The following is a 16,481-nucleotide window of genomic DNA, read 5'->3' on the forward strand; positions in this document are numbered from 1 at the left end:
TGCCCGGTTGCATTCTGGGAAAGGGCAGTTTCCGTTAGGTGGTGGAGGCTGAGGCGCGCGAGCGGCCGCAGCCCCACGTGAAGCGCTACGCGAACATCGCTCGGCGGGGTCGCTCCCCGCTAGCCGCGGAGCGTCCCGGAAGCAGCGGGGGACCGGAAGCGGCCCGCGGGGGCGCAGAAGCGAATCCCGGAGCCCGGTGTGAGGCGCCTGGGAGCGCAGCGACGGCGCCATGTCCCTGATCTGCTCGAGTGAGTGTCGGCTGCGGCCGATCGCGGGTCGCAGGGGGCCGGAGCGCGGAGCGGGAGGAGCTGCGGGCCGCTGCGGCGCGGGGGTCGGGGCGGAGGCGAAAACAGGGCTCCCTGGGGGCAGGGCGGCGGCCTGTCAGCGCGGGGGTCCTCCTCCTCCCTGGCGTGGGGTGCATTTGCGCAGCGCTTCACAGTTTACATAACGCCTCAAGTTTATTGTCGCAGACGTCACTGAGGCCAAGCACCTCGTTTACGCAGTGAACTGAGCCCTGGATGGAGGGAGCTGGTGCAGGGAAGCAGCTGTGGTGTAGGAATCGGGCTTGTGCAGGATCTCCCTTCCGATTGGCTTTGTGATCTGGCGCAGGCTCTGGGCCTCAGTTTCCACACCTGCAAAAAGAGGTTATTGCACTGCATGACGTCTGAGGTCCCGCTCGGGTAATCAGAGATTCTGCAGTTTGCGAAGGTCACACGGCGAGTTAGAGGCAGTGACAGGGCTGGAATCCAGGTCCCTGGCTCCCAGCCTCCCAGTCTCCCTCTGTACGACTACCAAACACAGCGCACATTTGTAAAGCCCTTGGTTGACGCGGCGCTTCCGAGTCTGTGATCTCATTTTATCCTCGCAAGAATTCTCCAAAGCAGAAAGGAGGATGGGGGTTTTACAGATGAGGATTTAAGGCTGGGGGAGACTGTGGCGGAGCTGGGGGGTGGAGGTAGTTTCTCCCACCCCAGAGCCGTGCTTTTTCCTCTTGCCTTGTAGGGGCTTTCCTTTTGGTATTTTAATGCAGCACGCAGATGTTTTCCATTCTGTGTCATCAGGTTACTAGAACATCCCTTTCTCAATTTGCTTCCAACTTGTAAGCCCTGTGCTCTTCTCAGAACCTCTCCATGAATCCAGAAGGAGGGAGGAAGGAAGGAAGGGAAATGAGGGCCAGAAAAAGGAATTTTTCATAGTGAAGAAATTAAAGTTTGCAAAATATTTTCACATTGATTGTTTTCTTTCAGTGTTGAGGAAGGTTTTTTTTCCATATTCCCAGCACCGTCCTTCCTTTCATTTGATTGTGCTTAGATGTTTTTGTTAGATGTTTACTGGATGCCTGCTGGGTATCTGCATTGTGCTGGAAGTCAGACCAGCTGTAATCCCTGTCCTCAGGGCTGCATAGCCTACTGAGGCAGGCGTGCCCCGGATACCTCTGTTGGGGGTTGTTGTGAGAATGAGTGAACCTACGGAAAATGTTTACAATCGTGCTTGGCACTTGAGAATGCAGTTTAAGTGTTTCTTCTTAATGTAACATATTCGTGGTGCTTTATAATTTCTTTGTCTGATTATCCATCTTGGTTCTAGACTGAGATTTGAATGGCCATGTGTATTTCTGTGTCCCAGAATATAATGGGTGCCTTTGTTCCAAACGGAGATGGGCGGGGATTATTGACTGCTCTGTAGGTACGTGGCACATAGTAGTAACACAGTAATTGTTGGTTGACTACCTGTCAGGGGAATGATGGAGAAAGAAGCTAGTTATGTAGCTGAAAAGATGCTGAGGACGCTACAAAACTAGTGTCATGTCCTGCTTTCTGTCAGTTGAATGGGGGGGACGTGTGGTTTTGTTGGGGCCAGTTGCCTGTGAGGCATCCCTTTGTCCCAGGGTCCCTTTCACCACCCCAAGCTGATTGCCTGCCTTTTCTCCACAGTCTCCAATGAAGTGCCAGAGCACCCGTGCGTGTCCCCCGTCTCTAATCATGTTTACGAGCGGCGGCTCATTGAGAAGTATATTGCAGAGAATGGCACAGACCCCATCAACAACCAGCCTCTGTCTGAGGAGCAGCTCATCGACATCAAAGGTGCCTGGTGGCTGGCCTCTGTCCAGAGCTTTTAGCTCAGAGCTTGAGAGGCTGGGAGGTGGGGCCAGCGCACTGGAGGAGGAGATGGTGTTCTGTTAACGCAGGGGAAAGAGGTGCGGGAGACGAAGAGTCCCTGAGTTACGGTTCTTCATACGTGCTCTCCCTCTCTTGGCAGTTGCTCACCCAATCCGGCCCAAGCCTCCCTCCGCTACCAGCATCCCAGCCATTCTGAAAGCCTTGCAGGATGAGTGGGTGAGTCCCCGGAAGAGAAACGATGTCTCTGTACTTGAGGAGAGGGGATCACTGCTCTAGGACTTGGGGTGGGAAGGATGGAGTCTTGTTTTGTTTCGTTTTATTTTGTTTTTTGAGGGGCAGGATGATAGTGGAGGAGGAGCCTGGTTGTTGAGCCCACACAGATCTGGGTTCCACAATTAGCTCCCCTCCTCACTTGCCATATGACCTTGGGCAAATTGCTTATGTGAGTCCCAGTTTTCCTGACTAAAGGACAAGGATTTATACCAATCTCTCAGGGTTTGGGGGAGAATTAGAATAAGGTTAGAGTAGAAGGTGACATCAGGGATTTTTTTTTTTTAAGATTTTATATATTTATTTGAGACAGAATGAGAGTGAGACAGAGCGAGCGAGAGAGAGAGAAAGCGCACAAGCAGGCAGAGAGAGAAGCAGGCTCCTGCTGAGCAGGGAGCCCAGTGTGGGGCTCGATCCCAGGACTCTGGGATCATGACCTGAGCCGAAGGCAGACTCTTAACTGACTGAGCCACTCAGGCGCCCCAGGGATTTGTTTTGTTCGTCAGTGTATCCCCAGCGCCGAGAGCCGGGATGGGAAAGAGTGGCTCCCAGTCCTCCCTGTGCCCAGTGTTTGGTGTGGGGTGGCAGCTCCGGAGCGGCTGCCAGCACACTCCCGGCCCCTCCTGGACCTCTTGGGTTACTGAAACTAGTCCAGGCTGGGGGAATACGGGGCAGTATCCTCTTGGTCAAGGGCTGACTCTTCCACCGGGTGCTCCCTGCTCCTCCCCATCCCCTCACAGTGGCGTTTCCCTTCCCCAGGACGCAGTCATGCTGCACAGCTTCACTCTGCGCCAGCAGCTGCAGACAACCCGCCAGGAGCTGTCCCACGCTCTGTACCAGCACGATGCTGCCTGCCGTGTCATAGCCCGTCTCACCAAGGAAGTTACAGCTGCCCGAGAAGGTGCCGCCCCTGCCCTGCCATTCCCCACTCTGGGCCGGTCCTGCTCTGTGACACCCCATTTCTAATGTATTCTTCTCTCTCAGCTCTGGCCACCCTGAAGCCACAGGCCGGTCTCATTGTGCCTCAGGCCGTGCCAAGCTCACAGCCGAGTGTTGCGGTGAGTGGACCCCCGCCCCCCACCGTGAGCAGCCCCCGTGTGCGGTGTCACATGCGGCTCTCTCGCAAGGGTCTTTGGCTGTCTGTGCCTCCCTCACCTTTAGCTTTCTCATCTTCAGGGTGCAGGCGAGCCGATGGATTTGGGCGAGCTGGTGGGCATGACCCCCGAGATTATCCAGAAGGTAAGTTGTGGGAAGTCACTCGGTTGGAATGGTGGGCCCTCACTTCTCACCCTCTACCTTGAGTCCTGTCTGACTAGAAGTCCCAGCTACGTGGGACTCAGGCAGAGGGGAGCAGAGCACAGACTCAGGCCACACTGCCCGTGTTCATGCTGTGTTGTCACCTCTTAGAAGCCTGCCGACCTTGGGCTGAATTAACCAACTCTGTATCTCATTCCCCTTGTTTCTAAACTGAGAGTAACAGTGTCTACTTTATAGACTTGTGAGAATTTAAAAGATTGTAATTCCTGGTAAGTGCAACTTGTAGCTTTTACTGTTATGGGGGTTCTTTGCAGATTGTGAAACACTTTGTTACACATTCTCGTGTGTTTTCTCTGAGGGAGACAGAATGGGAATTACCATTTTTAGGTTTACAGATAAAGAACCAGAGACTAAGATTCAAAGGCAGAGGGGCATGTGGGTGGCTCAGGTCATGATCCCAGGGTCCTGGGATCGACCCTCCATCGGGCTCCTTGCTCTGTGGGAATCCTTCCTCTCCCTCTCCCACTCATCCTGTTTGTGTTCTCTCTCACTATGTTTCTCTCTGTCAAATAAATAAAATCTTTAAAAAAAAAAAAAAAAAGATTGAAAGGCAGAGCTCACAAGAGGCAGAGCAGGCGGGATTCCAGGGCCAGTGCCCTGCTGTACTCACAGAACTCGCCTTTTATAGGAGTTGGTGGTTTGTGTCTTGTCTGTGCTCACCTGGCATCTCTACTCTCAGTGGTGTAGACCGGGTCTGGGAGCTCTGCAGAGCTGGTTCAGGTGCTCGCTCTGCCATTTGTCACTGCCGAGGCCTTGGGGAAGTGACCTCACTGCTCGGAGGCTCCGTATCCCCTCTATGAAGTAAGGTCAGCAGCACCCCCTCATCAGGTTGGGGTGAGAGTAAGAAGAAGGAATGCACGTAAGCCCTTAGTACAGAACCTGGCAGAACACGAGTACAGGTGACACTTGGAGATGTGCCCAACGTCCAGCATGCCCTGGGCTGGCAAAATCACTTGCCTCAACGTTGCACCTGTTTCTCTCTCTCGCCCAGCTTCAAGACAAGGCCACTGTGCTCACCACGGAGCGTAAGAAGGTGAGTCTTCCCGGAGCCAGGGGAGAGCTGGTCAGTGAAGGTGGCGGCCGCCTTCGGGGAAGAGGGGGTCGCTGCATCCTGCACTCACTGCTGCTCTTGTTGGGGGGCTTATGCTTTTGCTCAGAGAGGGAAGACGGTGCCAGAGGAGCTGGTAAAGCCGGAGGAGCTGAGCAAATACCGGCAGGTGGCCTCCCACGTGGTGAGTAGCCGGGTTCCCCCTAGCTGAGGGGCAGGGTGCCCCTGTGGTATCTGGGGCGGGCAGCCAGTGTGGAGGGCGGTGGCCATAGAGCTGCACAAGGGCCCCAGCTTCTTACCCCAGTGCTGGCCTTCCCGGTAATGCCACGAGGGTGGCGCTGTGTCCAAGCAGAAGGCCGAGTGCAGTGGATGAGGAACAGAAGTCACTCTTGTTCCCTGGGGATAGAATGGGGGAGTTGTGTGGCTTTATGGCTGGTTTGGATTCGGCCACAACTGGGTTTGATGTTGTGCCCTCTGCTCAGGGTTTGCACAGTGCCAGCATTCCTGGGATCCTGGCCCTGGACCTCTGCCCTGCCGACACCAACAAGATCCTTACTGGTAAGAGCCGGCCGGGCCCAGCCAGCCAGGGCGGGGAGGGTGGTGGGGAAGGTGCATGGCCTGGGGATAAAAGTACCTTCTTCAGCAGAGGACCCAGGTGGGCAGGACTCATTTTTGGATCTCATCTGGGTCCTTTTCTAGGTGGGGCGGATAAAAATGTTGTCGTCTTCGACAAGAGTTCTGAGCAAATCTTGGCCACCCTCAAAGGCCATACCAAGAAAGTCACCAGTGTGGTGTTTCATCCTTCCCAGGTAAAGGGTTCTGCCAGTCACCCGGGGCTCCTCCTTCCGGAGCAGTGGTTGCTGTTGCAGTGGTCTGGGTCACGGCCCAGTTATCCAGTGTCCTGCTGTGTGCTCTTGGAAGTGAATTGAGCCCGAGGAAGAATGCTGAGCCTTCAGAGTGGGCACTAGGCCTTTGTTTGTAGTTATGGGGTTGCCTTGTACTCTGTAGAACCTCCTAGAGCAGTGGCCTTCAGACCAGGGGAAGAGAGGAAACGGAGAGCTTGAATAAGCTTATTCATAGACATATGTTACGTTAGGGACAGGAAAAACTCTACGTTCTCTGTAATATGAACTGGAAAATAAAGCTCAGCAAAATCTTGACTTAGCATATGTGGGAAGGACAGGTGTGTCCACATTCCCATGGTCCTGTGGGGTTGTGGGGGCTTGATGTTGACTGTTGAAAGTGGCGTGGGCTAAAGTAGATGGAGAGGTGCTGGTATAGAGGGCAAAGACCGCTCAGTAGACCAGATTACTGACCTTACAGGATTTGAGTCTTGAGGTCTGGGACAGTTTGGGTCTGAGACTGTAGGAGAGCAGCTGAGTCTGTGCTTCCCAATTAGCCTTTTCCCTATCCTTTAAGGAAATTAGAAATAGATGATGAAGATGAATTTTTTGTGAAATTAAATATAGTTATTTGTTTTTCATTTATTCTCTTCAGATTTTTTAAATTGAATCTCAATTAGGGCTCAAGCTCCTGGCCCTGAGATCAAGGGTCACATGTTCCCCTGACTGAGTCAGCCAGGCACCCCAAAACTAAATGCATTTTAGGTGGAAAGCATTCCTTCCTTGCTGACTGGATGCGGTTATTTCTCTTACGAAATCATACTGACGAAATAGGGTAGTTGGTTGTACCTTACAGTTTTTAACGTCCTAACCCAAATAATTGGTGGCTGACACTATGGAGGTTCTCTCTGCCCCATATTTTTCTGAGGATTCACTTGCCCCTGCAGAGCTGAAGTGAGGGGGGGGGGGGGTCCCGGTCCTGCAGCCCCTCCCAGACCCAGTGCTCAGACCCGCGCCATCCCTGCCATTAGCCATTAGCTAATGTGTCTATTTAAACAAAGTAAAATAAACTAAAATTTAAAGATTTTTTTAAACTTATTTATTTGACAGACAGAGATCACAAGTAGGTAGAGAGGCAGGCAGAGAGAGTAAGGGGAAGCAGGCTCCCAGCCGAGCAGAGAGCCCGATGTGGGGCTCAATCCCAGGACCCTGGGAATCATGACCTGAGCCGAAGACAGAGGCTCAACTCACTGAGCCACCCAGGCGCCCCAAATAAACTAAAATTTAAAGACTCAGTTCCTCAATTGCATTAGACACGTTGCTCTCTCTGGTCTTAGAAACAGGGCATGGGAAATTGCTCTCTGGTACAACTGTCCTTCTTAGCACTAGACAGGCTTCCTCATCTAGGCCGGTGCTGTTTGAGTTACCATTTTATTTTTATTTTTATTTTTTTTAAAGATTTTATTTATCTATTTGACAGAGATCACAGGTAGGCAGAGAGACATGCAGAGGAAGAGGAGGAAGCAGGCTCCCGGCTGAGCAGAGAGCCCGATGCGGGGCTCGATCCCAGGACCCCGGGATCATGACCCAAGCCGAAGGCAGAGGCTTTAACCCACTGAGCCACCCAGGCACCCCTTGAGTTACCATTTTAAATAGCATTTACTGTTGGCTCCGTTAGGCATCACTGGGTGGATGGATGGTGCTAGGCAGGACAGGACTGAAAGAGTAGCGGTGGCTGGGGTTATGGCCGTCCCCAGTTTTGTAAGATTGGTCCATCTCTTCTGCTTTCCTTTCAGGAGCTGGTGTTTTCTGCCTCTCCGGATGCTACTATCAGGATTTGGTCGGTCCCGAATGCCTCTTGTGTGCAGGTTGTTCGGGCACATGAGAGCGCTGTGACAGGCCTCAGCCTTCATGCCACTGGGGACTATCTCCTGAGCTCCTCTGATGACCAGGTGTGGTCCCAGCCTGGACGCTGCAGAGGCCTGCTGGTCTCCGAGCTTGAACATCCTGGGAGGAGGGAGCATCTTGCCAACACCAGCTGGTTCCCCAGAACCCCAGAGGAGGACGTTCTCTGCTCGGAGGGTCTAGCTTGGCCAGGGTTTGCCGAACAAGGGTCCCTGCCTTCCTGAAGGGCACCCACTTTCTTACTGGTTCCATTGTCTCTGTTTTTTCAGTACTGGGCTTTCTCTGACATCCAGACAGGGCGTGTGCTCACCAAGGTGACAGATGAGACCTCTGGCTGCTGTAAGTTGCTTCAGAGGCGCTGGCCTCTGTCTTTTGCTACTTCTCATTTAGTTTTATGTTTTATTTAGTTATTTGTTCATTTCTTCTTAAAATACATTAACCGCCAGCACCTGCCAGGTGCCAGGCATTGTGCTGGACACAGCGCGCAGCGTGAAGAGCGAGGGACTTTTCTCTGTGCCTGTCTGTCCTGTGGGCTCTGACCACAGCTCCGTCTGTCTCTCCCACAGCTCTCACCTGTGCGCAGTTCCACCCCGATGGACTCATTTTTGGGACAGGCACCATGGACTCGCAGATCAAGATCTGGGACTTGAAGGTGGGACATGGCAGCCTCCATCTAAGGCCCAGGTTCTGAGCCCTTGACTACGCAGTGTGATTAAGTGTGATGGCACCTGGCCCTGGCAGGGGGTCTGCCAAGGGTGGAGTGTGTGTGATGTGATGTGATGTGATGTAGGTGTGGTCTGGGGTTCCTGGGCTGGGCCGTCTGCTTCCGCCGTTCCTGCTCGTGGTCCTTCCCTGAAGCGTGGAGGAGGACGGCTCAGAGGCAGGCATTTGGCGAACTCCATCTTCTCCCTCTCGTGACCAGTGGGTGATGTTGTGCTACCCATCCTCCAACCGTAGGAGCGCACCAACGTGGCCAACTTCCCCGGCCACTCGGGCCCCATCACCAGCATTGCCTTCTCGGAGAATGGCTACTACCTGGCCACAGCGGCCGATGATTCCTCTGTCAAGCTCTGGGATCTGCGCAAGCTTAAAAACTTCAAGACGCTGCAGCTGGATAACAACTTCGAGGTGGGCCCCTCCCGCCCCTGCTCTGTCGCTGTGGCTCCTCGGTTGTTGGTTATTCACCGAAGTGATCCAACTTCTGTGTATCCCTGACTGTTCTCGTGTGACCTCTGTCCCGTTTCTGGCAGGTGAAGTCATTGATCTTTGACCAGAGCGGCACCTACCTGGCGCTCGGGGGCACGGATGTCCAGATCTACATCTGTAAACAGTGGACAGAGATTCTTCATTTCACAGGTAGGGTGTGACCTCTGGGCCCCCAAGGCCCCCGGTACCCTGGCCTAGGATGAAGAGGGCGGATACCACTGGGCTAGGAATTTCTAGGGGAGGGCATGAGGTTGCCTAGGCAGCTTCCCATCACCACCTGAGACAGTAGAGTTGAGTGGCTAAGAAAGTGAACTCAAGTGTCAGACTGCTGGGCCTTAAATGCCGGCTCTACCACTTCAAGGCTGTGTGACATTGGACAAGTTGCCTAGCCTCTCTGGGGAGTGCTGACAGTGTGTACTCCACCCGGTGGCCATGAGGTTTAGGTGAGTTCATACACATACGAAGTTACCTGTTTAGGCGTGCACACATCCATATATAACAGGAAGTAGCTGTGTATATGACGTGCATCCATGTGTATACACACGTATGGACGTTGAACGTAGACCAGTGTCTGGCTTGGAGTAAGGATTTGCCATTGCTCAGCACTGCATCTCTGCCTTGGGAGGGAGGCGGGATGGAGGCCAGAAGTACAGCCTGGGTTCTGTAGTTGGGGCTCCGGGTGTTACCCCTAAGCCTAGAAGGAATTTGCTTTGCTGCTCATGAACTACCTGAATCCAGGGCTGCGTGTCACCCAGCCTCTTCTGCCCTCAGCCCAACCCTGCGCTGTGTTGGGGGCCCAGGTTCCCTCAGTGGGAACCCGGAGCTAGAACAGGCTAACGGACTGTCCCAGTGATAAGCAAGGAGTTAGAACTAACTACAAAGTATAAACATACACCAGCCAGCTGAGCAGTGAGGTTTTAAACCGAAGTGAAAACTTAGCTAAATCTGTAAAACTGAGGTTGTGAGAAGGCGGAGAACGAGACTGTGCCCTCTCCCAGCTCTCAGTGGCTTCTAGCCCTTGAACTGAGCAGAATTGCAGTTGCCCCGAGAGCTCAGGTGGGGGTGCTGACGTTACTCTCTGCACTCAGCGCACAGGCGCCTGCTGTGTGCCAGACGTGGAGTAAGGACCTGTGGTGTGCAGGTTGGACTAGCACCCTGCCCTCAGGGGTGTAGAGGTGACTGGGGAAAGAGTACATGAGCACTGACCCGGGAGTGCTGGATGGATTTGGAAGCGTGTCCTCAGGGTCAGTGCTCGGCCCCGAGCGAGCAGGAGAAGCCTCACCACTGCCTCTTGTCTCTCTCCTCAGAGCATAGTGGCCTGACCACAGGGGTGGCCTTTGGGCACCACGCCAAGTTCATCGCTTCAACAGGCATGGACAGGAGCCTCAAGTTCTACAGTCTGTAGGCCCTGGCCCTTCGGATCTGGGAGCCGGGCCTCATCTCAGTAGAGGGGTAGAATTAGGGTGGGGGGTGGGGGGAGGAAGGGGAGAGACTACTGAGGGAGGGGGGTCTCAGGGGCGGGGCATTCACATCATTTCACTCTGGTCCGGGTGGTGGCCTGAGAGCCACGGCGGCAGGGACCACCCTCATCCATGCCACCTTCAGCCTGACAGGAAGGATCATGGGCGGTAGAACTGTCACCCTGGGAAGGCTCGGGTCGGAGCCCAGGGCCTCTCCCCTCATGGCGTTCATGAGCTTCAGTTCCTGGGAGATGGGGAGAGGCTGAGCCAAGGGAACTGTGAAGGGGATGGGCGTGAGGGCTCTTGCAGGTTTTTGTAAGCAGTGATTTAGTTTCATTAAAAAAAGAAAACAATAAACATAGCACCCCCCTGTGTGTGTCTGTAAGAGGAAAACCATGCTGGGAAGGGCGGGGAGGGAGCACATTTGCCAGAGGGACACTTTCATGGCCCTGCTGGCCTTGACCTTGTGTTTCAGAGGGTCTCCTGTCACTCTCATGCAGCCACTTCCTTGTGGGGTTTCCTTCCACAGCAGCCGAGAGGGGAAGGGGACGTGAGGGCAAAACAGCCTTTTCTTACTGATGAGGAAGTGTGAACAAATCACGAAGGCGTCATTACTGTGGGTGCTGCAAAACCTGTCCCAGGCCGGCTTAAATCCGAAGGATTTTCCAAACTCTGGCTTTTGAACATTGGAAGTAGAGCCGGTTCCAGGGGAGATGACCAGTATAGTAAATAAACACAGATCAGGTCGCTGATGCCTCTCCTGGGAGAGGAAGCAGAGCTCCTTGGCTACTGAAGGCAGGGTGGCCTCTTTCACACAATAACGAAGCTCAAACCTTAGTGCTTATTTGCCAAAAGGGAGGAGGGGTGTTGTTGGCAGGGGAGGTGTCTAAGGGGGAAATGATGGAGGTGTGTGGAGGGGAAGGAAGGAGAGGCCCGGTGTTTGTGGAGGAGCAGGAGTGGTGGGCCAGGGAGGTGTTCAGGACCCTGGACAACAACAGCCCAGGAGCCTCTTGGACTGGAAGCTTGATGGGGGCCTGTGTGGGAGTGTGTGTGGGGGGGCATGATTTGGTGAGGTACTGCGCTGGGGCCGGGGGCAGTGGCACAAAGCACAGGGGATCCTGTTAGTGCCACAGAAGAGCTCTGCGTGTGTTCTGCTGGGTCAGCGTTCCGTGGTCCAGAAAGTTCAGGCATGCAGTTCAGTCTCTGCCTTGGAGGCCCACAATGCTTGCTAGGCTAGTAAGGCCTTTGAAAACTGCAAGAAAGAAACCTTTTAACTTATTGACCCAGTTTTCACAGGTATTTGACTAGCACAGCCTTTTTGTGTGTGTATCTGTGATTGTCCCTGGAACTCGCCTTTGGGACCCCCGGCAGAGTTGTAGCTGTTGGCAGATGGCGCTGCTGCGGGCGGCTCTGAGCACCGGCCTCCTGGTAGTTCGGGTCAGTTCTCACAGGAGATGCCCAACAGGCAGTGACGAGGCGGTGTTTGAACACCTAGAGCTTTTCTAGTATTTGCCAATCAAAGGTCAATTTTGGGTATTCTGGTTTGAAAAAAATGTGGGATTGTCCTTTTTTTTTTTTTTAATATCTATTTATTTATTTGACAGAGATCACAAGCAGGCAGAGAGGCAGGCAGAGAGAGAGGAGGAAGCAGGCTCCCTGCTGAGCAGAGAGCCCGATGCGGGACTCGATCCCAGAACCTTGGGATCATGACCTGAGCCTAAAGCAGAGGCTTTAACCCACTGAGCCACCCCAGGTTCCCATGGGATTGTCCCTTTTTATGAAAAGAGCCGTCATGCAGTTCTCCTGAGGCCGGACACCCTACAAAAGGAGGATGGGTTGGAGCCGCCGTTCGCAGGTGGGAGGGCCTCGTGGTCAAGGTGGGGAAGGGCAGAGCTGGACCTCCCCTAGCCCAGCACTGAGCCCTTGGTTGGTTCCTGGCTAGACGTGAATGGGCGCTGTTAGGTCAGCTTTGTTGCCTGGAAAACCACTGAAGAGATAAAGGGAGGTTCTTGGGGACTGCGGGGTTAGGAGGGGCTCTGTGGTGTGGAGCATATGTCGTGTCCTCGCTTATGTGCATTTTTTGGCGGCGGAGGGGCTTAGAATACATCTCAGAGGATCTCAAAGGGACTGTAGTCCCACCCTGACCCTACTCCAAACCACCGTCCTGGAACTGGAGCCTGGCCTTGCTCTCCTGGCCTTGGGAGCCGCGTGTTTGGTTAGAAACCCTGAAACGCTTTCCACGCCGTCCTGCCATCCGTGCCCTCATATCAGCTGTGTGCTGGACACGATACGTACATTCTCTCATTTTATTCTTGAAACAGCCTGGCTTTTGGCTGTGCGGCCGAGCAGCTTCCCTGCACCCCCTGGGAGCCTCAGGCTGCCTCCTTTGCAGTCCAGGATAGAGGTAGGAGCTCAGAATCCCAGCTGTGGCACTTAGGAGGCTGGGGCCCTCGGCCAGATTATTTGACTTTTTCCTTCCTTCCTTCCTTCCTTCCTTCCTTCCTTCCTCTCTCTTTTTCTTTCTGTTACTAACATATAATGTATTATTTGCTTCAGGGGTACAGGTCTGTGTTGACTTCTTTCTGTTCCAGTTTCTTCGGGAGTTGGGGATATTGTAAAACTAAAGTGAATTAGAACGTAGAGAAGTTTGTAGAATGGTGGGTGCACGTGGTACATGCTGTATGTATCGTGCCTGCTGCTGCCGCTCCAGCTGCCACCCCCACTACCGCTGCTTCTCCTGCTGCCGCCCCCTCCCTACTGCCGCCCCTGCCTACTGCTGTGCCTCCTACTGCTACTCCTCCTCCTCCTGCTGCTCCTCCTACTGCTACTCCTCCTCCTCCCACTGCTGCCGCTATGACTTTTATTACCACTGCCACGGACCCTTGAACAACTCAAGTGGAAACTCTGCACATCCACTTACACAGGCTTTTTTCAGTAAACATGGTACGTACTGGGAGTGTATTTTCTGCTCTGATTTTCCAAACAACGCTTTCTTTTCCAGAGCTGACTTGGTTGTCAGAGTATAGTAGACAGGATGTCTGCATGTAGACCTCAGGCACCTGTTGGTGTTATTGGTGAGGCTTCTTCTGGTCAGCACGCTTCTGGGCTAGTAGTAGTTAAGTTGGGGGGATGTCAGAAGTACAGATTTGCAAGTGCTGGGGGTTGGTACCCTCTCCTCTGCGTTGTCCGAGGCTAGCGTCCACGCCTCCTGCCAGCACCGCCGTCAGCACTGTGACTGTGTCTACTAGCATGTCTGCTTCTGCTCTGCTGTTGCCTTTTCCCTGACGGCTACTTCTATCCTCCACCATCTGCTGTCCCCCCCAGTCCCCCTCCCCATGATCAGGCTCCCTCCAAGAAGCCTCTGCTGCCCACCCTTGGCCCCGCAGGTGAGCTACTTCCCGGCTCTGGCATAGCTCTGTGATCTTGGAGGGGTTTAGGCATTCGTGTGTCAGCTTGATTTTCATTTCGAGGGCGGGGCCCTGTACGCAGTGCTGTCGGTCTCCCTTTGACCTTATGTCACGTGGCTGCTAAGTGGCAGACCAAGAGAGTCAACCCTGGGCCTCAGAACGGAGCTTGGTCTCTGACTCTCTTCTGAACACAAAAGCCGGGGGATGACAGACCTGGTTGTTTTGGCCAAAATGGAATGGAGAGCCGCCACCCCTGCCACATCTCTCAGACAGGGCTCAGCTGCCCTGCAGGCGAACCTCTGGGTGGTTGGTCTCAGCTGGTGGATTCTCCGGGGTCTCACCTTTTCTGGACCTGTGTTGTCAGGCTCGTGAGCTCGTAGTTAGGGTCCAGAAGCAGATAGTTCTAGGTATCTGAAGGGAGATCGTTCGGCGGTGTCACCAGGGCTTCTTGCATCCTGCATGAACTTGAGCTCTTTGATAGTCTACACATGGGCTTGTGTCTGGGGCCAAGGGTCCAAACGCCTTTTCCCTTCCACTGTAGAAGGTTGCTTGGCGTTGGAGCCCCGATCAGGGCGGCCACCTGGGGGCACTGTGGCTACATTAGTCTCTCCAGGAACACTGGCGCAGGACACCTGGGTACCAGTGGACCACCAGCGGGTGCTGTTACCCCATTCTACAGACAGGAAGCAAGCTCAGAGAGCGTTAGCTCCCAGCCACCCAGTAAGTAATGAGCTGGGACTTTAAGCCATTCGGCTTCAGAGACCAAGCTGACCACCCGTCCTCTATGAAGACAATGGGCAGCTGACAACTGGCTGTACACTTTTCTGGGAGTATATAGAGTTGTGGTCAAGTGTGGGCTCTGGAGTCAGAAGCTGAGTTTGGATCCCAGCTCAACAGCTCTCTGTGACAGTGTCAGTGTCTCGGTTTCTGCATCTGAAACCCTGACGAGCAGGTGCCTGCTTCATAGGGTTCCCGGTAGTAAGTGAGTGAACACGTGTAGAGAGCACACGGCGTTCGCTGTGGTTTTCACTGCTTCTCTCGGCACTGGCATCCAGTGACACTCTAGGGGTCGCAGTGGGCCCTGGTGCTCGACATCTGCCTGTGTTACAAAGTTGAAGGCCCTGGAACCTGGGCCAGTGAGGGAGGTGGCAGTGCACAGGTGGCTAGGCCCACGGGAGGAGTTCTGAGAGAGGTGCCGATATGCAGGAGGGGGTGCGCAGCTGTCCTGCATGTCAGGTCGGTCTGGGGAGAGGTGACAGTTCACTCGGTGGACCATGAGCAGAGGAGCAGAGTAGGAGTGGCTGGTGAAGGAGGGGACGCTGCGGCCCCCCTGCCTGGCTGCAGGAAGGAGGGCCGGGAGGGGAGAACAAACTGTGTGGACAGTGGGGAGCAAGAAGTTTGGAGAACTGCCCAGCAAATTGTATTTAGGGGAGGAAGTTGCCGGTCTCAACCAGCAGCGTGAAGTCGAAGATCTCCCCTGATGATTTTCAACAGCGGAAACAGGTCTTTAATATTTTTTAAATTTCTTATTGTGAAACATTAGTTCACAAGTGTCTCAAAAATACCTTTGCAGTTCAAAAAATAATAAGCACCCTTATATCCAGCACCGAGCTTAAGAAGGACAGTCTTGGGGGGGGGCGGCCCTCTGTGCTCGTCCATGAATGCAGAGGAAGCCACTACCTGAGATCGGGGTGATCATTTCTTCGCTTTTCTTTTTAATTTTACCAGTGTATTGTGTGTGTGTGGGGGGGGGTTGCTTATTTTTGAACTTTTTAGCATGAAATCATTCAGCTTGCTTTCTTTGACTTCATTTGCTCAGTATTGTTCTTGAGAGGTACCTGTGTTGACCCACGTGGTTATGGTTCATTCACTGTTGTGCACGTGGGCACACAGAACTTCCACCAGGCTGCTGGAACAGCACTCCTCGGAGATGGGTGTGGCCCACCCATGTGGGTCCCGTGTGGCCCCTTCATCGCAGGGCAGTGTGCTCTGGGCGGGGAGTGCCCGTTGTGGCGCGGTGGTGCATCGAGCTGCGTGATTGTGAGGCACAGCTCCACCATTGTCGCCAGGGGAGGGGATACAGTAAGTATGAAGTGGCTGAACCTTGGTTCCAGCCCTAATCTGCCAGATGGTTCGCTTGGGGGAGGCTGCACCAACTCTGCCCCTTGATATAGTCCTAGATCTACAGTCCAGATCGTGCTCTCGCAGCTGTCTGGCCTAGCTAGACAGCGGCAGGATTTACTGCATTGCCAGCTGGCCTGGAGAAGCACCACCCCCTTCTGACCTAATTAGCGGGCTGGGGTCCAAGCTTTGTAATTGGTCAGTGCCTTGGGCACTTGGCAGTGGCTGGACTCCATGGAGCCTTGTAAGAGGCCAGCTCCGTGTTTGGGGAGTTTAACACTGCAAGCGTTAAACCCAGACAGGTTGACCCTTCCCTCTCGTTCATCAGGGGAGTCCATCATCAGACTACACCACAGTGCACTGATAGGTCCGTTGATAACAGACACATCAATTGTTTCTAATTTTTCTGCTATAAACAATGTTTCTGTGAACGTTCTGGAGCAAAGGTTTTTCCTAGGCTGCTAACTTAGGAGGGGATTTGTTATATAGATAATCCTGTCCACAATGACAAGCTCTTTATCAACATGGTTGTATCAGTTTGGACAGTGATTCCCATGTGGGCGAGCATTCCTGTCTTCGTACCCTTCACCAACCCTTAGTATTTGCTCAGTTTTAAAATTTTTGCTGTTCTGGTGGGTATACAATGTTACCTCGAAGTTCAGTTTTCACATCCAGGTTGGGTATCTTCATATCTTCATATCTAGGCCATTTATCTTTTACAAATTGCCTGTCTTGCTCTTTGGCTTGTCTTACTGATGTGTAGTTTTATACATACAGATATATAC

The 16,481-nt window shown here is 53.5% G+C and overlaps 1 protein-coding gene across 1 annotated transcript; it reads left to right on the forward strand.

Moving 5' to 3' along the window:
* The first annotated feature begins 11 nt into the window (after nt 1-11).
* Nucleotides 12-10,529, forward strand: PRPF19 (pre-mRNA processing factor 19). Its single transcript, XM_080816158.1, has 16 exons — nt 12-248; nt 1,935-2,084; nt 2,260-2,336; nt 3,150-3,291; nt 3,375-3,448; nt 3,567-3,629; nt 4,699-4,740; nt 4,865-4,939; nt 5,238-5,313; nt 5,455-5,564; nt 7,394-7,549; nt 7,772-7,841; nt 8,069-8,154; nt 8,460-8,630; nt 8,753-8,858; nt 10,016-10,529. Exons 1-16 carry the CDS (start codon nt 230-232, stop codon nt 10,111-10,113), a joined length of 1,515 nt encoding a protein of 504 aa, XP_080672284.1. The 5' UTR covers nt 12-229; the 3' UTR covers nt 10,114-10,529.
* Nucleotides 10,530-16,481: the final 5,952 nt, after the last annotated feature.

The sequence above is a fragment of the Martes martes genome (genome assembly GCF_963455335.1).
Source record: "Martes martes genome assembly, chromosome: 10".
In the NCBI taxonomy this organism is placed as follows: Eukaryota; Metazoa; Chordata; class Mammalia; order Carnivora; family Mustelidae; genus Martes; species Martes martes.